Source organism: Eriocheir sinensis, chromosome 26 (assembly GCF_024679095.1).
Source record: "Eriocheir sinensis breed Jianghai 21 chromosome 26, ASM2467909v1, whole genome shotgun sequence".
NCBI classification, from domain to species: Eukaryota; Metazoa; Arthropoda; class Malacostraca; order Decapoda; family Varunidae; genus Eriocheir; species Eriocheir sinensis.
This window is the reverse complement of record NC_066534.1, coordinates 1,534,897-1,556,570: the sequence shown is the minus strand read 5'-3', so window position 1 is coordinate 1,556,570 and position 21,674 is coordinate 1,534,897. Positions and strand designations below refer to the sequence as shown.

General features: G+C 44.7%; 1 protein-coding gene across 2 annotated transcripts in view; it reads left to right on the top strand.

Moving 5' to 3' along the window:
- Positions 1-7,916: 7,916 nt before the first annotated feature.
- Positions 7,917-21,674, top strand: part of LOC127003685 (uncharacterized) — a 32,365-nt gene continuing 18,607 nt past the window's right edge. Inside the window, exons 1-2 of one of the 2 annotated variants that reach the window (XM_050870611.1) lie at positions 7,933-8,269; positions 16,682-16,843. In XM_050870611.1, coding sequence (XP_050726568.1) covers positions 8,186-8,269; positions 16,682-16,843 — 246 coding nt within the window. In that variant the 5' untranslated portion in view covers positions 7,933-8,185. Of the gene's footprint in view, positions 8,270-16,681; positions 16,844-21,674 lie in introns of both variants that reach the window. The other variant, XM_050870612.1, reaches the window with a different exon arrangement.

Sequence of the window (21,674 nt, the reverse complement as noted above, 5' to 3'; positions counted from 1 at the left end):
ACAAGAAATCCGAATAGATATTTTTCGTGCACCAGGAGCCAAAGCCGGGAATTTCTTTGAGGATGACTGCATTCAGGCAGTATATGAGGAGGAAAGGGAGGAGGTGGAAGGAGCGTGCGCGTGGTAAGTGTCTCGCAGAGTAATGGAAGTGGTAGTCTGCAATGGCGCGGTAATTATCACGAGCAAACAAGTGCTTAACCTCCCTTGCTCATGTGTTCGAAGGTGGTTTCGTTTGAGTTTATGGGTTTTATATATTTGTTTTATTGGTTTGCTTTGATTGTTCTCTTCTCTTTAGTAAACTGTAAATATTGATGCTGAGGGAACTTAGGAAACTTTGACACAATGGAGAAAACTGTAAAGGAAGAGATAGCTGACCTGTTAGGTCCATGGGAAAGTGACCACTGCCCAGACCGACAGCGTACTGACACTGACCGGGAAGAGCCTGGAAGGTCAAATGCGCAGCCTATGAAAGAAGAACAAGCGGGTGACGCGATGAGAATGGGGGAACTCGTGGAAGAGGTAGATTTTCTCAAAACATCAATGTTAGAATTAGTGGACCGATTACGTGGAAGCCAAGAAGACTCTCCTACCAAACCACTACTTAAACCAAGGGACACACCCGTCCTCGAAAGAAGACACTTGAAGGGAGTAGAAGGAGGAGGTAGGTTAGAGGTATTTCTTTCCCAAATCGAACAGTGCACCCCACGGGGGGAAGATCGAAAAAGAATAGCTTTGAGTCGGGTAGACGCGGAATTAGCAGTTTATATCCAAAGCATTATGAAGCATGGCCCGCTAACGGATCAAAGTAAAGGAAAGGTATTCGATGCCTTAAATGATCTAAAATATTCATACGAGGACGATGTGACTGACTTTGTCACCCAACTTAAATGCAAATTCGCCCTCCTGGAGGTAAAATCAAATCCAGGAGAAGTGCCGAAGAGGGAAAAGTTGATAAAAACAAAGTTGCTAAAGGGAATGCCTCGAGATAATAGGGACAGGCTAGAGTTATATATGGATAATCATGTGCCACTCGACACCTTTATGCAAAAACTAGAGGTGGAGCGACTAGTAGCCCTAGCAAGGAAAAAAGACGGTGTCTTTATGGTGAAGGACGACGCTCCTCCAGCTGGTGCATCAGGCACGGGAGCATCGCCAGTAACATCCCCGCAGGCTGAATCCTTGGCCGAACCTGCCGCCTTAGCCTCCTATCTCGATCGAATCGAGCGCAGACTAGAGCGGTGGGACGAGCAAAAGAAACCACCTCGAGAGAGAAGGACATCCGTGCACTGCCCGTATTGTAGGTCCACAACACACGACGTGCAGTCATGTTTTAAGAATCCGCTTCCCGGTTCGTGTTTTGATTGTTTGAGGATGAACTGCCGAAGAGGGTACCCTGGTTGTCCAGGGAGGAAGACCTTTCAGACACGGTGACTGGCGCAAGCCAGCAGGTCCCCAATAATCGCAGTCAACATCAAAAGCCATATGCTAGAGGCCCTGCTCGACACTGGTAGCGAAATGTCACTAATCAAAGAGTGTGGTGCAACAACTCAATCTCAAGGTAGTTACAGGAAAAACCATCCCGCAATTACAGGGTATCACAGGGAAGAAACTCAGAATCCTAGGGCAAACCATGCACTACCTCCATCATAGGCGGTGACAACCAACCTTTAGAGGTACCCCTAGCCATCGTACCCGATAATTACTTAGAACCAGCCTTGTTGTTGGGCGTGAATGCCCTGGGAAGAGTAACCCTAACCCTTGACCACCGAAACAAGAAAATTATCTGGAATAATGTCACATACCCACTTAAATATCATGAACATCGCTACGGGAAGGTGACGCACATAAAGATCCAATCCATTGCCACCAACAAATCTTCCCCGGCCAAAGCTTTCGTGAGACAAAATTAAAATTACCACCTTTCAGTGCCGCTATGAAGGAAATCAAAGTGGATGAAGCACCTGGTACTACCCTGGTGGTTGACCCGGAACATAAGAACGTGCAAGGAGGGTTGCCTCTCATTACGGAGGTAACCGAGGAAAAAACATCTTCCTTCCAATGATCAATAATAGTAAATTAGACCTAACACTACATCAAGGGGTATTCCTGGCACGTTATGAAATAATAAACAGTAACCTTGAAGAGTTTCCGGAGGCAAAATGCTTAACAACCACGATCAGTGAGTCAACGGGGCCCGAAAATGACGCGGTCCCCGGGAAAATGTCCAGAGGAGACAAATTAAACACCATATGAAGCGAAAGAGATTGGACTCACTTAGATGAAGAACAGAAACAGAAATTGTTCCAAATAATACGGCACCACGAGTTGTTATTTATGGTAGACAAAAATGAGTTAGGCTTGATAACAGCGCCCCCAGCCCACAGTAATGTCGAGAATCCCGCACCATGCAGGGCACCCATTTATAGATACCCAGAAAAAGCAAAGGAGCTAATAGCAGAGATTATAGAGGACCTAGCGCAGAGAGACATAACAGAACCATCTACCGCCGCCTGGTTGTCACCAATAGTTCTGGTTAGTAAACCGTCCGGCGAGAAAAGAATGTGCCTAGATTACCTCAAGGTTAACACCCAATTAGCAGTGGACATACACCCTCTTCCCAAACTCGAGGAACTAGTAGAGAGAGTGTCGGGACAGCAATACTATGCCACCTTAGATATGAAAGATGCATACTATCAAGTGCTTTTAGATGAACCAAGCCGGGATTTAACCACATTTACTGAGGGGATTAATCTATACCGATTTAAAAGGTTACCCTTTGGCTTGTCTTGTTCCCCAGCTATTTTTAGTAGACAGTTACAAACCGGCCTTGCACCCCTCTTAAAGGCGGAATGGATAAAGACTTACTTAGATGACATGATCATAAGTGCACCTGACTTTAAAACCCTTCTCAGTAGACACCATAAGACCTTCGAGCACATGGGAGGGGTAGGAATCAAGTTAAACCTATCAAAATGTAACATTGGGCAAAAGGAAGTCAAATTCTTAGGGCATGTAGTCTCTCGGGAAGGATATCGACCGGACCCTAGAAACATCGAAGCAATTGAGAAAATGAAAGCCCCAACAACCGTTAAAGAAGCCCGCCGATTTCTAGGAATGTGTTCGTTCTACCGACGACACATAGAGAACTTCTCTAAACTAGCCGCCCCCTTAACTAACTTAACCCAGAAGCGAGTACAATTTTCATGGTCGCCAGATTGTCAGCAAGCGTTCGAGACACTCGAGGGAAAATTAATAGCCGCCGCCATCCTAGGACGAGCAGATACGACAAAATTTCATCTTAGAAACCGATGCCAGCCTCACTCATGTGGGTGCTGTGTTAATGCAGAGGAATGATGATAATCTGCCCAGAGTCATCGGGTATTGCTCGAAAAAGCTTCGTCCGGCAGAAATGAGATATTCCACCACCGACAGGGAAGCTTTAGCTATATATAGTATTGGCATGTCGCCAGTTCCACCATTTCCTGTGGGGCACGAAAGTATTTGTGCGGACAGATCACCAACCGCTAGTCTCCATCTTTAGGCAGAAAACTAAATCACCCAGCATGAATCTGTGGATTTTAGAAATGAAGGATTACCATTTTTAAATTGATTACAAATCGGGGAAAAAGAACGTGGTGGCTGACCAATTAAGTCGCCCAGTAAGACCCATAAGACCCTGGGGCGGCCAAAGTGAGTTATTTCTGGTAAGAACAAGGGAAGAGTTTAGCCAGCTGCAAATGCAGGAACCAAGGTGGAGGGAGATGAGACAGTATTTAGAGGGAGGATGTATCCCACGCTCAAAATACCCTAGGGCAACCCTCGCACAATTTAACAGCGAGGATGAAATATTATACTCCACCCGCAGGAAGAAAGACAACACCATATTGTACACCCTGGTAATACCAAATGAATTAAGGCGGCAGGCTCTAAGTTTTGCACATGAGAGAGAGTCGGGTCATTTAGGTTTTCTCAAATCTGCCCTCAAGGCAGAAGACTATTTTTACTGGCCCAACTTGAGAGCAGATATGAGAAAACATATTAAAGAATGTATAACTTGTCAGCAACTCAAAACTGCTAGGGGCCTTCAAATGCAATGGCAAGAGCTTCCACCATGTAATAAACCCCTTGAGAGAATTAGTATGGACATCACAGATATGCACACGAGCAACAGCGGACATCGATATGTCCTGACGCTTATAGATCACTACTCTAGGTATGTAAAATTTATAAAGATGAGATCAAGGTTAGCGGAGGAGGTAGTGAAGGGTTTGCAAACGTACATGGGAGATTTTGGGGCACCGAAAGTGCTCTTAACGGACAATGCACGCGAGTTCCACGCAACCATTGTCAAAGACCTATGTACCAGAATGGGCACCCACTGGTGTTCAGCACTCCTTACCATCCCCAAGGCAACTCTATCTCAGAACGGATGCACAGAACAATGAAATCAGTCTTAGCTACGTTGTGCCGAGGACACACACACCGGTGGCCAAACTATCTCGGGCAGTGCCAGACAGTCTTAAACGCGGCAGTGCACGAAACCACCGGGGAGCAACCGTTCCACCTAATGTTCTCTCGTTACGCGCCACGAAGTGTAAGTGCGCCCTTACCACAAGACGATGATGACGCGGACGTAAAAATCGCTCATGAGGTGGTTAAAGAAACTATGTTCTCTCGTTACGCGCCACGAAGTGTAAGTGCGCCCTTGCCACAAGACTATGATGACGCGGACGTAAAAATCGCTCATGAGGTGGTTAAAGAAACTATGTTCTCTCGTTACGCGCCACGAAGTGTAAGTGCGCCCTTGCCACAAGACTATGATGACGCGGACGTAAAAATCGCTCATGAGGTGGTTAAAGAAACTATGTTCTCTCGTTACGCGCCACGAAATGTAAGTGCGCCCTTACCACAAGACGATGATGACGCGGACGTAAAAATCGCGCATGAGGTGGTTAAAGAAACTAATAGGGAGAGAGCACAAAGGTGGCGAGACAAGGCTAATCGAGGGAGAACTAATCAGAGGGTAGAACTTAACAGTTTGGTCTGGGTGAAAAAGGAACAAGGTGAGTCCTCGGTACAGCGGAAGTTGGGAGTGAAGTGGTTAGGTCCGTACAAAGTTAAAGAAATACTTAGGGATGGAAGTGCATATGTGCTGGAGAATGTTTTCAATGGAACACAAATACAACGTGCGGCGGAAAAAATCAAACCATACGTAGGGAAAGAACAAATCCTCATCGAACAGGAGGAAGTACTCGTACCACCGGTGGACGATAGTGATGAGGACGAAGTTGAACAACGTCCCGCGAGGGAAAGAAGGCCGCCCCGAAGGCCAATAGAGGAAGTTTAGGTAGGCTCCTGGGACAGAGTTATGCGGTGCAGGACAGTAATGAACCCTCTTTGTTGCAGTGCAGAGCGGCACTGGGAAATCTCTCCCGCATCCAGGGTCAGCGAAACCCGAGGAAGCATGGGAACCCAGAAGAACCTCGTCAACCCCACCAGGAATATCTGGGACGACCTGGGCTCCCTGCAGAAGGTGTGGAGAAGGGGCTGGAAAGGCCCTACCACGCAACCCGGATGCCAGGAGGAGGTGGGAGGTACCCACCTGACACCCTACCAGGATGCCGGGTCCTGATGAGACCCCAAGGCACTCGTGCCTATATCTTGGAATAATGTAGTAATATGGTTGGCCGCGATTGAAAACAATTTTTTTGACCCTTAAATAATCTAGTAATGTATTTTTTTTTTAATGTTTAGTAGGATGTTTTATATATGATGTAACTAAATGTTTTCTATGGAGTGAGTAGTAATGTAATTGTTTTTAGACATGTTACCCAGGGGTTCGAGGCTTTGAGAAAGGGATTTCAATCTCAGGAAGGAGGGAGCCGTGTAACGGTCCGAATGTGAGTGAGCGAGAGGGTATGCAAGTCAGTGAGTAACAGAGTGAGTAAGTGTAAGCGAGTGCATGAATGAACGAGAGAATGTGAGTAAGTCAGTGAGTGACAGTGAGTAAGTGTGAGCGAGTGCGTGAATGAACGAGAGTGTGAGTAAGACAGTGAGTAACAGAGTGAGTAAGTGTGAGCGAGTGGGAGCGTGAATGAGTGAAAGAGTGAATGAGTGAGGGAGTGAATGGGTGGCTAAGGAATTTAAGTGCGTAAAAGGTTATGAGGAGATAACACGGCGAGCGAATGAGCAAATATATGAACGAGAGTTACTGAAATCCCTAATCTCAAAGCCTCGAACCCCCCAAGAAACCAATAACTAGCTAGCTAGTTAGGTAGGTAGGGTTTAATTGTAATGCCGAGAGGGAGTCACGTGAAGAAGGGGGAGGAGCTTAGCGAGGTGCAAAGGCGAGAAGGCGAGGACAAGGAGACCCACGGGCCAGTGAGGAAGAACACCAGAAGCTGAGAGACGTGAGAAGACGAGGACCGCGGACAGCAGACAGAGAAGGCAGCGAGATATCACGAAGAGCAGCAGGCAAGCGAGGAGGGCTGCCAGGGAAGAGCGGAGTTGAGTGAGGGAGGTGTCCATCTCCCCACTCAGCCCCACGACCCACACACCACCCACGGCCTGCTGTGTGAGGTGGGCTAGTCAGGAGACGAGCAGCAGGAAGCAAGAAAGGCAGCGAGTTGGAGTTGAGTGAGAGAGGTGTCCATCTCTCCACTCAGCCCCCCGAAAACCACCACAAACCAACAAGAAGCGGGAAGAAGTCGGGCCCCCAAAACACTGCCCCAAGCTGCTCCCTACATCACGACGAGCGCCCGCCTCTCCACACCAACTGGCGCCCGTCTGTCCATCACCAGGACCGCCCATTCCCATCGTGGACGTCCCCTGCCGAGCCCGACGCTCACGCCGGCTCCTGCCTCTCCTCCAGCAACCAGAGCTAAGCATTATGAGTATTCCCCAAATCTCCCTTGTGCCGGTAGCTAGTTAGAGTAGAGGCATACAGCCTGTCAGTCATTCATTTTAGTACTCCGCTAACCTTTGAAAATGAAACCAAATACATATTTATATACAACCTTACTGTGAGTCATCATTTGGAGCCTGTCTTCCCGCTCATTTGAGATTACTGAACCCTTACACACGCCCCCCCATAGTACATTATCACCATCCAGTTTCTTAATATTGTCTCACACGTGGCTCACACGGAAATCCTTCCATAATTAATCACACAACAAGTAACGCCCTTCTGGTCACAAACCTCGGAACGAGTGTTCACTTGTCCTGAGGCCTTACCATCCGGGACCAGCGCTCGGGAATGTAGACGACTACCACGCTACCACATACCATCGCAACCATAGTGGTCGTCAATAAGGGATGTAGCGACACCCATGAACAAGAAGACAATAGATAGAAAGAGAAAGCTACATATGGTGGCTTTTGCGGTGGGATTTCCCTGTGAACCATCCCCCCCCCCCCCCTTGTTGAAGAACTAGACAGGATAATTAATATTTTTGTGGTTTTTCCTTCCCCTGTTGATGATTATTGTTGGTCGCCCTATTGCTTTGCAGAGAACGCAGAGAACGCTACAACCTCAATATGTTTTTATTTTTGTACAATAGAGATTTTATTTTTTTGTAACTATCCTATTTCAATTCAATGTGCCGGCTCCTATACCTTAGTTTTAAGAAGTTAACAAAGTCACAGCTCACGTATACTGCTGTCCTCCGAGAAAGTAAGCAAATTTAAGTAGAATTTTAGTAGAATGTAAAATTAAATAAGTCTAAGTCACGGCTCACGTATACTGCTGTCCGCAGAGAAAGTATAGTGCTGTCCTCCGAGAAAGTAATCAAATTTATGTAGAATTTTAGTAGAATGTAAAATTAAATAAGTCTGTGTGTGAGGGGGCAGCTCAGTTAAGGTGGGCCTAAAGATGGCGGCCCGACACTCTTTTGGGTGCACTCTATGGTATGGCCCTTATCTCCCGCCTAGATTATCGTACCCAGACTCTTATATTTAGCGACTTCCGACCCCAAACTGTCTCCTGGTCCCCAATAACAAGATTCATTAATACTTATCGTTAAAATAGTTAATTCCTGATGTTTCTTGGCTATCGTTATGCGTCAAAAACCGGTAAATACGATGCTATGAGTACGATAATCTGGCAACGGTGGTGCAGACGACGGCCAGCTGTTGTTGTTGACAGGTGTGACGCCTCGCCGCCCACCCTCCTGCTGCACGCCCGGCCATGGCTCGTGTGGGCGTCCAGCGGAAGCCTCGACAGCTGCAGATCGTCACCCCCGAGGAGGAGCTGGAGAACCTCAAGAACGAGGTAACCAGCGGCAGGGCTGTACTGCGGGGCAACGCGGGGTTTTGACGAGCGGCCAGGCGTGTTTGTCACAAGGGTGTAGCGGTCCGCGGGGCTGTTCCCTTCCTGCACCCCGGGGCAGTGGCGCAACACCCATAGTACAGGGGGCACAAACTCCAGGGGCCTCGGAGGTCCTGGAACGAGAGAGAGAGAGAGAGAGAGAGAGAGAGAGAGAGAGAGAGAGAGAGAGAGAGAGAGTACAGGGGGAACAAACTCCAGGGGCCTTGGAGGTCCTGGGACGAGAGAGAGAGAGAGAGAGAGAGAGAGAGAGAGAGAGAGAGAGAGAGAGTACAGGGGCACAAACTCCAGGGGCCTCGGAGGTCCTGGAACGAGAGAGAGAGAGAGAGAGAGAGAGAGAGAGAGAGAGAGAGAGAGAGAGAGAGAGAGAGAGTACAGGGGGCACAAACTCCAGGGGCCTCGGAGGTCCTGGGACGAGAGAGAGAGAGAGAGAGAGAGAGAGAGAGAGAGAGAGAGAGAGAGAGAGAGTACAGGGGGCACAAACTCCAGGGGCCTCGGAGGTCCTGGAACGAGAGAGAGAGAGAGAGAGAGAGAGAGAGAGAGAGAGAGAGAGAGAGAAAAGGGGGCACAAACTCAAGCTGCCTCGGAGGTCCGCGCACGATAGAGAGAGAGAGAGAGAGAGAGAGAGAGAGAGAGAGAGAGAGAGAGAGTGCAGGGGGCACAAAATCCAGGGGCCTCTCAGTTCAGCGAAAGAGAGAGAGAGAGAGAGAGAGAGAGAGAGAGAGTACAGGGGGCACAAACTCCAGGGGCCTCGGAGGTCCTGGAACGAGAGAGAGAGAGAGAGAGAGAGAGAGAGAGAGAGAGAGAGTACAGGGGGCACAAACTCCAGGGGCCTCGGAGGTCCTGGAACGAGAGAGAGAGAGAGAGAGAGAGAGAGAGAGAGAGAGAGAGAGAGTACAGGGGCACAAACCCAGGGGCCTCGGAGGTCCTGGAACGAGAGAGAGAGAGAGAGAGCGTACAGGGGGCACAAACTCCAGGGGCCTCGGAGGTCCTGGAACGAGAGAGAGAGAGAGAGAGAGAGAGAGAGAGAGTACAGGGGGCACAAACTCCAGGGGCCTCGGAGGTCCTGGAACGAGAGAGAGAGAGAGAGAGAGAGAGAGAGAGAGAGAGAGAGAGAGAGAGAGAGAGAGAGAGAGAGAGGCGGATTTACATGGAGGCTGCAGCTCTGGGCGTTCATGGGGCCCCCGATGAGGCAATGATTAAAACACAAATTAGTAAAAGAAATAAAACCAACAAAATAATGTGAAAATATCTCTTTACTTTAACTAAATTTACTGCTTCTCCCTTCATAATATTTTCATTTTAGCTAAAACACAACAAGTAATGTCTCAACACTGCGACAAGCAACACTGGAATCATAACTCATTTAGTCTCATTAGCAGCTGTTCCCGACCCGCGTGTTTGAACGGTACTGTCACTGTGTGGGATCTGTATTTTTCACGGTTTTCAGAGTGAAATGTCATGTCATTGTCAGACAGTGATAGAACCCGGTTGTTGCCACAGACATGATGTGTGATGAGTTTTGCAGTGTTGACTTGATCCTTGAAATGAGAAACACGGCTGGCTGATGGCCGCTCGGTGCACGGCATGGTTCATGGTGGGTTCTGTATTTTAATAACTTATGTGCTGATGGGTAAGAATCCGACTGACTGATATTATAGTGAATACAAGCATTGTGTTGTGTTTTATCAGCATGCTGTATGATGACGAGTGATCATTGTCGGCCAGAAAGTGACAAAACCCCGGTCATTGCCACGTACAAAGTGTGATGAGCTTTGCAGCGGTGTGTTGAGTGTTGTGTTGCCTGGCAGGATCCTGATATTCTAACAACTTTTGTGCTGAATACTGATTATAATGGACTTGTTGGATTTGTGTTGTGGTATAAACCGTATAATGCAAGGGCTGCATGTTTAAAAGACCTGGAGATTGTACCCAATCCTCACCCTAATCCTTTGTCCTAACCCAAATCATAATCCCTTCCCAGTCTCCTGAGCCCCCCGCACAACCCCCGCATACTATACCGCCCAAATGTGTCCCTCTGCGGATCCGTGACTTGAAAACTTGACTACGCACGATAAATATATTATGATGTGGCCGTGGTCCATGCGGGAAACTGATCAGCTGGCGTTGTGATGCACGACACCAAAAGTTACACCACCAGGTGCCACCCACGAGGTGCTGAGCCTGTATGTTTCTCCGTTTGCTGCATCATGACTGACTGACGTAGTCGATTTTGATCATTTATTGCATGAATATTACATTGTTGACAACTAGAAATAACATAATTAATAGTTACTATTGCCGGTTTCCTTCATTACTTCATCCCGAATAGGTACAGCTCCCAGCTATCTGAACACACTAATAATATTATAATAGGCAATAATAATAATGTTAATATGATAAGCTAAAATAATATTAATATAATAGGCTACCTGTATAAGATATAACATAAGGATATATTAATGATGTAATAGGGTATAGTAATTGTAATAATATAATAGGTTACCCATGTTAATTTTAATGTAATAGGCTGAAATTATATTAATATAATTTGCTATAACGATAATACTAATAGTAATAATACCTAATAATAATAATAATAATAATAATAAACTAACCACCAAAGAACTGTGCACATACTAAAGGTTTGATCAGTTTTCCATGAGACTGCTTTGCTACTGAAAAGTGTGAGCTGTGATTTTTTCTATTTTTTTTTTTTTTATACATCCCGCGGGCCATGGCGCTGCTTCGCTTACCGGCAGCCTCCGGCAAAACTTCATGAGCAAAAGTTTGTCCAGGGGCCTCCAGTCAGTCTGTTACGCCACTGCCCCAGAGCTCGCAGTCTCATCGCCCATCGACTTGGAAGAAATCGTGAGGCCAGCGTTGAAAAATACACCTTGTGACATAAACACGCCTGTCTGCTTGTCAAAACCCCGTCGGACGTGCTGGAAATGTTGTAATTACCACCACCACACCGTGCCCTAAATGTGCACCACTAGGAGCCGCTATTCTTAACATTTACCCAAACACTATTATGCTAACTACATGCCTCCCCCCCCTCCCGCGGCCCCGCTGCATGCGACTTTCTACTCATGCTCATCCCTATACTGTCCAAACCCCTTATGCAAGAGTTAACCAGCATCTTCACTCTTTCATCCCTATACTGTCCAAATCCCTTATGCAAGAGTTAACCAGCATCTTCACTCTTTCATCCCTATACTGTCCAAATCCCTTATGCAAGAGTTAACCAGCATCTTCACTCTTTCATCCCTATACTGTTCAAATCCCTTATGCAAGAGTTAACCAGCATCTTCACTCTTTCATCCCTATACTGTCCAAACCCCTTATGCAAGAGTTAACCAGCATCTCCACTCTTTCATCCCTATACTGTCCAAACCCCTTATGCAAGAGTTAACCAGCATCTTCACTCTTTCATCCCTATACTGTCCAAATCCCTTATGCAAGAGTTAACCAGCATCTTCACTCTTTCATCCCTATACTGTCCAAACCCCTTATGCAAGAGTTAACCAGTATCTTCACTCTTTCATCCCTATACTGTCCAAACCCCTTATGCAAGAGTTAACCAGCATCTTCACTCTTTCATCCCTATACTGTCCAAACCCCTTATGCAAGAGTTAACCAGCATCTTCACTCTTTCATCCCTATACTGTCTAAACCCCTTATGCAAGAGTTAACCAGCATCTTCACTCTTTCATCCCTATACTGTCCAAACCCCTTATGCAAGAGTTAACCAGCATCTTCACTCTTTCATCCCTATACTGTCCAAACCCCTTTTGCAAGAGTTAACCAGCATCTTCACTCTTTCATCCCTATACTGTCTAAACCTCTTATGCAAGAGTTAACCAGCATCTTCACTCTTTCATCCCTATACTGTCCAAACCTCTTATGCAAGAGTTAACCAGCATCTTCACTTTCATCCCTATACTGTCCAAACCCCTTATGCAAGAGTTAACCAGCATCTTCACTCTTTCATCCCTATACTGTCCAAACCCCTTATGCAAGAGTTAACCAGCATCTTCACTCTTTCATCCCTATACTGTCCAAACCCCTTATGCAAGAGTTAACCAGCATCTTCACTCTTTCATCCCTTTACTGTCCAAACCCCTTATGCAAGAGTTAACCAGCATCTTCACTCTTTCATCCCTATACTGTCCAAACCCCTTATGCAAGAGTTAACCAGCATCTTCACTCTTTCATCCCTTTACTGTCCAAACCCCTTATGCAAGAGTTAACCAGCATCTTCACTCTTTCATCCCTATACTGTCCAGACCCCTTATGCAAGAGTTAACCAGCATCTCCACTCTTTCATCCCTATACTGTCCAAACCCCTTATGCAAGAGTTAACCAGCATCTTCACTCTTTCATCCCTATACTGTCCAGACCCCTTATGCAAGAGTTAACCAGCATCTTCACTCTTTCATCCCTATACTGTCCAAACCCCTTATGCAAGAGTTAACCAGCATCTCCACTCTTTCATCCCTATACTGTCCAAACCCCTTATGCAAGAGTTAACCAGCATCTTCACTCTTTCATCCCTATACTGTCCAAACCCCTTATGCAAGAGTTAACCAGCATCTTCACTCTTTCATCCCTATACTGTCCAGACCCCTTATGCAAGAGTTAACCAGCATCTTCACTCTTTCATCCCTATACTGTCCAAACCCCTTATGCAAGAGTTAACCAGCATCTTCACTCTTTCATCCCTATACTGTCCAAACCCCTTATGCAAGAGTTAACCAACATCTCCACTCTTTCATCCCTATACTGTCCAAACCCCTTATGCAAGAGTTAACCAGCATCTCCACTCTTTCATCCCTATACTGTCCAAACCCCTTATGCAAGAGTTAACCAGCATCTTCACTCTTTCATCCCTATACTGTCCAGACCCCTTATGCAAGAGTTAACCAGCATCTTCACTCTTTCATCCCTATACTGTCCAAACCCCTTATGCAAGAGTTAACCAGCATCTCCACTCTTTCATCCCTATACTGTCCAAACCCCTTATGCAAGAGTTAACCAGCATCTTCACTCTTTCATCCCTATACTGTCCAAACCCCTTATGCAAGAGTTAACCAGCATCTCCACTCTTTCATCCCTATACTGTCCAAACCCCTTATGCAAGAGTTAACCAGCATCATCACTCTTTCATTCCTCATGCTGGTAAACTCTAGAACAATCTTCCTTCATCTGTATTTCCTCCTGCCTACGACTTGAACTCTTTCAAGAGGAGGGCATCAGGACACCTCTCCTCCCAAAATTGACCTATCTTTCGGCCACCTCTGGATTATTTTTGTGATCAGCGAGTAGCAGGCTTTTTTTTTATTATTGTTTACTTTTTATTGTGCCCTTGAGCTGTCTCCGTTGTTGTAAAAAAAAATAAAAAAATAAAAATTACATGGTTCAAGCAACAGATAAACCTGGACCCTCTTCAGCTACAATCACACATACAGACTTACACTTATGTACACGATCACAAACACTCACATTGACATTGTAATCACCACCACACCGCGCCCTAAACGTGCGCCCGCTAGGAGCCGCTACTCTTAAGATTATCCCCACTGTGGGCCATTGCTCTAGATTGGCACCCACTGTCTCATAGCCACTAATGCCTTGGTGTTGTATGAAGTTTTAGTGTCCATACAACACATTATACATTATACATACATTATACATAACATGCCGTATTGCTCTGCCATCGCAAATCACTCGTTCTTGTGATATATATATATATTTTTTTTTTGTAAATAATTACGTCAGTCGCGCCCGCCATGGTGGTGGTGGGAGCAGGGACTGTAGGGTTGCCAGATGCCTCAGTAATAATAATAATAATAATAATAATAATAATAATAATAATAACAGCCACATACTGCTGTACTTCTCTAGTTTTACCAGCGCATTATACAAGTGAGGAGTCCAGGGGTCGAGGGGGGGTGAATCCCCTCCATTATAAGCTAGGTTATGTAAAGTTTGGTTGGAGTATAGTTTAGATATGCTCCTCCACCCAAGGGGGCTTCGTGGTGCAGTGGTTAGCACACTCGGCTCACAACTGAGAGCCCGGGTTCGATTCCCAGGCGGAGTGGAAAAATTTGGGCGGCTTTTCCGATACTCTACGCCCCTGTCCACCCAGCAGTGTACCAGGTATTAATCGGGGGTTGTGTCCCGTCTCCTGGGGTCTGTTCCCTTCTATGGTTCCTTCCCCTTCTGTCTCTCTCCAGCATATGACCACAGATGTTGCACCCACTAAACAAAACTTTCCAACTGTTCCCTTCTCCTATAATTCCTTCCCCTTCTGTCTCTCTCTGGCATATGACCACAGATGTTGCGCCCACTAAACAAAACTTTCCAACTGTTCCCTTCTCCTATAATTCCTTCCCCTTCTGTCTCTCTCCGGCATATGACCACAGATGTTTCACCCACTAAACAAAACTTTCCAACTGTTCCCTTCTCCTATAATTCCTTCCCCTTCTGTCTCTCTCCGGCATATGACCACAGATGTTTCACCCACTAAACAAAACTTTTTCCTCCACTCAAAAACTCCAAAACCCCAAATTTGTGCCATGATATAAACCCCCCAAAATAGATGATACAAAATCTGATCACAAATGCTTTGATATATATTATGAAATGGTTTGTGTGAGGGTGATTTTTTCTCATTTTTCTTGCTTGGAGGGACCATTAAGAAACATGATCCCCGCTGCTACCAGGTTAAATTAAACTTCCTTTGTTTTTTGTTTTTTTACAGCAAATGAAGCAGCTCAAGGGCAAAGAAAAGTAATAATGAGAAAAAAAAACCCACTAAACACTGCCCCTATATAAAAGAGCTTAGGAGAGAGTGGCAAAAAGAGAGGTCAGTTTAGGGGGAGAGGCATTTTGATACTCTCCTCTTAACCCGGTGGTGGTGGCAGCAGCGGGGATCATGTTTCTTAATGGTCCCCCCAAGCGAGAAAAATGAGAAAAAATCACCCTCACACAAACCATTTCATAATACATATCAAAGCATTTGTGATGAGATTATGTATCATCTATTTTGGGGGGTTTATATCATGGCACAAATTTGGCCCGTCGCTGCTACACGGTAAGGCCACAAATTTGGCCCGTCACTGCTACACGGTAAAGCCACAATTTGGCCCGTCACTGCTACATGGTAAAGCCACAATTTGGCCCGTCACTGCTACACGGTAAAGCCACAAATTTGGCCCGTCGCTGCTACACGGTAAAGCCACAATTTGGCCCGTCACTGCTACATGGTAAAGCCACAATTTGGCCCGTCACTGCTACATGGTAAAGCCACAAATTTGGCCCGTCACTGCTACACGGTAAAGCCACAATTTGGCCCGTCACTGCTACACGGTAAAGCCACAAATTTGGCCCGTCACTGCTGCACGGTAAAGCCATAAATTTGGCCCGTCACTGCTACACGGTAAAGCCACAAATTTGGCCTGTCGCTGCTACACGGTAAAGCCACAAATTTGGCCTGTCGCTGCTACACGGTAAAGCCACAAATTTGGCCTGTCGCTGCTACACGGTAAAGCCACAAATTTGGCCTGTCGCTGCTACACGGTAAAGCCACAAATTTGGCCTGTCGCTGCTACACGGTAAAGCCACAAATTTGGCCTGTCACTGCTACACGGTTAAGCCACAAATTTGGCCCGTCATTAGCTACACAGTAAAGCCACAATTTGGCCTGTCGTTGCTACACAGTAAAGCCACAAATTTGGTCTGTCATGCTACACAGTAAAGCCACAAATTTGGTCTGTCGTTGTTACACAGTAAAGCCACAAATTTGGCCGTCGTTGCTACACAGTAAAGCCACAAATTTGGCCTGTCATGCTACACAGTAAAGCCACAAATTTGGCCGTCGTTATTACACAGTAAAGCCACAAATTTGGTCTGTCATGTTACACAGTAAAGCCACAAATTTGGCCCGTCGTTGTTACACAGTAAAGCCACAAATTTGGCCCGTCGTTACACAGTAAAGTAAAGCCACATATTTGGCCCGTCGCTGCTACACAGTAAAGCCACAAATTTGGCCCGTCGTTGCTACACAGTAAAGCCACAAATTTGGCCCGTCGCTGCTACACAGTAAAGCCACAAATTTGGCCCGTCGTTGCTACACAGTAAAGCCACAAATTTGGCCCGTCGTTGCTACACAGTAAAGCCACAAATTTGGCCCGTCGCTGCTACACGGTAAAGCCACAAATTTGGCCCGTCGTTGCTACCGGGTTAATGCTGTTTCATATACTTATTGACGCAAACACCTAAGAATGCATCCTTATTGATTATTAAGACCAATTATTTTCTTCGCTACAAACTCGACTAACTTTGACGCCACAGGTTGGGGTGCTGCGTCGAGCTGTGGAGAGCAAGAGTGCCGCTGTGGGTATCTTGCGCTCCGAGCTGCAGGAGTGCCAGAAGGAACGCGACAAGTTCAGAACACTGGCGGAGCAGGGCGGCAGCTCCACCCTGCACCGCCCCCTACCACTTACCCCGGCAAAGGTGAGAGCATGTTGGCTTCACTGTGGATGTTTACACCTAAGGGCTCATAAGGTTGTGTGTATTTACCTAGTTGTAGTTTTACTGGGCCGGGGCTTTACGCTGGTGTGGTCCCGTCTCCGTATCTACATTTATGCAACTTTTCCTTACAGCTTTGCACACTCCTCGCTGATACTACATCCTCACTTAGTCTGTTCCGAACCTCTGTATTTCTTTGCGGGAAGCTATATTTCTTTATGTCTCTCAAGCATCTTCCCTTCCTCATTTTTTTACTGTGTCCTCTTGTGTTCCTGGTGTGTGTGTGTGTGTGTGTGTGTGTGTGTGTGTGTGTGTGTTTACCTAGTTGTGACATACAGGAAAAGAGCTACACTCGCGCTGTCCCGTCTCCATATCCTCTCTTATCCAACTTTTCCTTAAAATCATGAATGTTTCTTGCACAAACCACCTCCTCCTCCAGTCCATTCCACAGCTCAATGCTTCTGTTTGGGAAGCTAAACTTTTTGACATCTCGCCTACACGTGGTCGCCCTCAATTTCTTTCCGTGTCCTCTCGTTTCTCTCTCGCTCCACACACACACACACACACACACACACACACACAGGTCCTCTCTGTCTAGATTCTCCACCCCGCTCACCACCCTATACACCGCTATCAGGTCTCCTCTTTCTCTTCTTCTCTCCAGGGTTGTGAGCCCCATGCTATTGAGTCTCCCCTCGTAAGTCCAATCCCTAAGGTCCGGTACCATCTTAGTTGCCGCTCTCTGTACTCTTTCCAGCTTTCTTATATTCTTCTTTTCGTGAGGAGACCAGACCACTGCTACATACTCCAACCTTGGCCTTATCATTGTAACTATTATTTTCTTCATCATCTCTTTGTCCAAATACACAAATGCCGTCCTTATGTTCCTCAGCAAATTCATAGTTTGTCCCGTTATCCTGTTGATGTGTTTGTCCAGTGACATGTTCTCTGAGATAGTCACTCCCAAATCTTTTTCTTCCACTCCTCTGCATATTATCTCACTTCCCATCTTATAATCATATTTACATCTTCTACCACTCCTACCAAACTCTATATTTTTACATTTCCCAAGGTGTGTGTGTGTGTGTGTGTGTGTGTGTGTGTGTGTGTGTGTGTGTGTGTGTGGCTTGAGGCCAGTGTGCTGTGTGACTGCCTTGGCGTTGGTTGGCACGGTCAGGCCTCAACTGTTTATGGAAATACAAACTCTTCAATAACCTTTGCAAAGTTTATTCATATATGTCAAACAGTTGCACATTATGGGGTACTCATCATCACCATCATCACCATCATCGTTTAACATCCATTTCTTCCCTGTGGCGGGGGGGTTGGATGGGACATGAGCCCCCCGGAACTCCTTCTTGATTCACTTGGACGGTTTCCTCTAGAGTCTGGGTTGATGGGTGGTCTTCAGGACAGCATGTGGGTAGTTTTAAGCCACTCGGCGGTGACTGAAAAATCCCAGGTGGTAGCGTTGGGATTCGAACCCGCGTCGTCCATCACGCGGTGAATGTGGGCCCAGCACGCTACCACTCAGCCACCACCTACCCAATTTAACGTCCATTTATTGGGGGGTTGGATGGGGTATGAGCCTCCTCCTCCACTGTTGCCGGTCCATAGCCATTTCTTCCGTGGTGTTCAGCCTCCTCATATCTTCCTCCATGTCTTCCTTGGCCTTCCTGCTGGTCCTCTGCCCTCTGCCTCAAAGTTCAGTGCACGTCTCAGGATGTCTTAATAATAATAATAATAATAATAATAATAGTAATACTTTATTGCTCTTACAGAGAATTTGTCTAGTGTTTGCCACAGTAGAAAAGAGAAATATATATATAAGTTTAAAAAAGATCACACTGTCAGTCATATCTAGAAATATATAAGTTTAAAAAAGATCACACTGTCAGTCATATCTAGAAATACATAAGTTTAAAAAAGATTACATTGTCAGTCATATCTTGAAATATATAAGTTTAAAAAAGATCACACTGTCAGTCATATCTAGAAATATATAAGTTTAAAAAAGATCACACTGTCAGTCATATAAGTTTAAAAAAGATCACACTGTCAGTCATATCTAGAAGTATATAAGTTTAAAAAAGATCACACTGTCAGTCATATCTTGAAATATATAAGTTTAAAAAAGATCACACTGTCAATCATATCTTGAAATATATAAGTTTAAAAAAGATCACACTGTCAGTCATATCTTGAAATATATAAGTTTAAAAAAGATCACACTGTCAGTCATATCTTGAAATATATAAGTTTAAAAAAGATCACACTGTCAGTCATATCTTGAAATACATAAGTTTAAAAAAGATCACACTGTCAGTCATATCTAGAAATATATAAGTTTAAAAAAGATCACACTGTCAGTCATATCTTGAAATATATAAGTTTAAAAAAGATCACACTGTCAGTCATATCTTGAAATATATAAGTTTAAAAAAGATCACACTGTCAGTCATATCTTGAAATATGTAAGTTTAAAAAAGATCACACTGTCAGTCATATCTAGAAATATATAAGTTTAAAAAAGATCACACTGTCAGTCATATAAGTTTAAAAAAGATCACACTGTCAGTCATATCTAGAAGTATATAAGTTTAAAAAAGATCACACTGTCAGTCATATCTTGAAATATATAAGTTTAAAAAAGATCACACTGTCAGTCATATCTTGAAATATATAAGTTTAAAAAAGATCACACTGTCAGTCATATCTAGAAATATATAAGTTTAAAAAAGATCACACTGTCAGTCATATCTTGAAATATATAAGTTTAAAAAAGATCACACAGTCAGTCATATCTAGAAATATATAAGTTTAAAAAAGATTACACTGTCAGTCATATCTAGAAATATTTAATAGTTTAAAAAGATCACACTGTCAGTCATATCTAGAAATATATAAGTTTAAAAAAGATCACATTGTCAGTCATATCTAGAAATATATAAGTTTAAAAAAGATCACACTGTCTGTCATATCTAGAAATATATAAGTTTAAAAAGATCACACTGTCAGTCATATCTAGAAATATATAAGTTTAAAAAAGATCACACTGTCAGTCATATCTAGAAATATATAAGTTTAAAAAAGATCACACTGTCAGTCATATCTAGAAATATATGTTTAAAAAGATCACACAGTCATATCTACGTATACAATTCTAATCATACTTTACGTAAAACACACATTAATAAAACACACATTGCTGATATTCCTATGTGCCTTTCGCAGGAACAGTTAAGTAACGAACATCGAGGTCAACGTTTTTTATATTGTTGTTACGGATTTTTAGGTGTTATTGAGGTTGATGAGTGTAACTGTTTGGTGTTGGGGTTTAGGGTCGGACTGTTACCTCACTCGTCACGGGGCCGGAGTTACCGTGGCCTGCTTCACGAGTTAAGGCCAAGATTATCCCGGCACACTCAAGTTGTTGGTTCTGAATGACTGTTTTAAAGATGTTTTAGGCACAGACAACACAATCAACTGTCTGGTTGGTTCTGAATGACTGTTTTATAGATGTTTTAGACACAGACAACACAATCAACTGTCTGGTTGGTTCTGAATGACTGTTTTATAGATGTTTTAGACACAGACAACACAATCAACTGTCTGGTTGGTTCTGAATGACTGTTATATAGATGTTTTAGGCACAGACTGAACACAATCAACTGTCTGGATGGTTCTGAATGACTGTTATATAGATGTTTTAGACACAGACTGAACACAATCAACTGTCTGGTTGGTTCTGAATGACTGTTTTATAGATGTTTTAGGCACAGACAACACAATCAACTGTCTGGTTGGTTCTGAATGACTGTTTTGTAGATGTTTTAGGCACAGACTGAACACAATCAACTGTCTGATTGGTTCTGAATGACTGTTTTGTAGATGTTTTAGGCACAGACTGAACACAATCAACTGTCTGGTTGGTTCTGAATGACTGTTTTATGGATGTTTCATGGATATTCCTGTGTGCTGCCTTCTTTTACAGCAGCTAAATCCTATTCAATATCCTGATACTTGACGGAATATACGACTCCCTATACCGATAAGTTCAGCCCTGCACAGATGTTAACATTTTACAACATGAGTGCGATGGGTGACTGGGATCATTTAATATAACATTGCTCCTCTGAATAACCTCTCGTTAATATATTTCTTCTCTTCTCCTCACATGTCCAAACCATCTGTACCATGCAGCCATTACTATACCAATCCTTGCTAATATGACCCTAATGCCACTAACACATTTAGGTTGGTATTATAAGACTCTCGTTTCTCACATCAGCTATTTTTAAAGGTCAAAGAGGGGGTCAGTCGGGTTCTAATGAGTGTTTCTTCAGGTTCATGGTACAGAGGAAGGGTCACACTACCACCAGGGCCATAAAACTAACCCTGGATATGCCCACAACTCCTACGAAAGCCTTGTCAAATATGTGTTTCTTAGGTTCATGGTACAGAGGAAGGGTCACACTACCACCAGGGTCATAAAACTACTCCTGGAAATGCCCACAACTCCTACGAAAGCCTTGTCAAATATGTGTTTCTTAGGTTCACGGTACAGAGGAAGGGTCACGCTACCACCAGGGTCATAAAACTACCCCTGGAAATGCCCAAAACTCCTATGAAAGCCTTGTCAAATATGTGTTTCTTAGGTTCATGGTACAGAGGAAGGGTCACACTACCACCAGGGTCATATAACTACTCCTGGAAATGCCCACAACTCCTACGAAAGCCTTGTCAAATATGTGTTTCTTAGGTTCATGGTACAGAGGAAGGGTCACACTACCACCAGGGCCATAAAACTAACCCT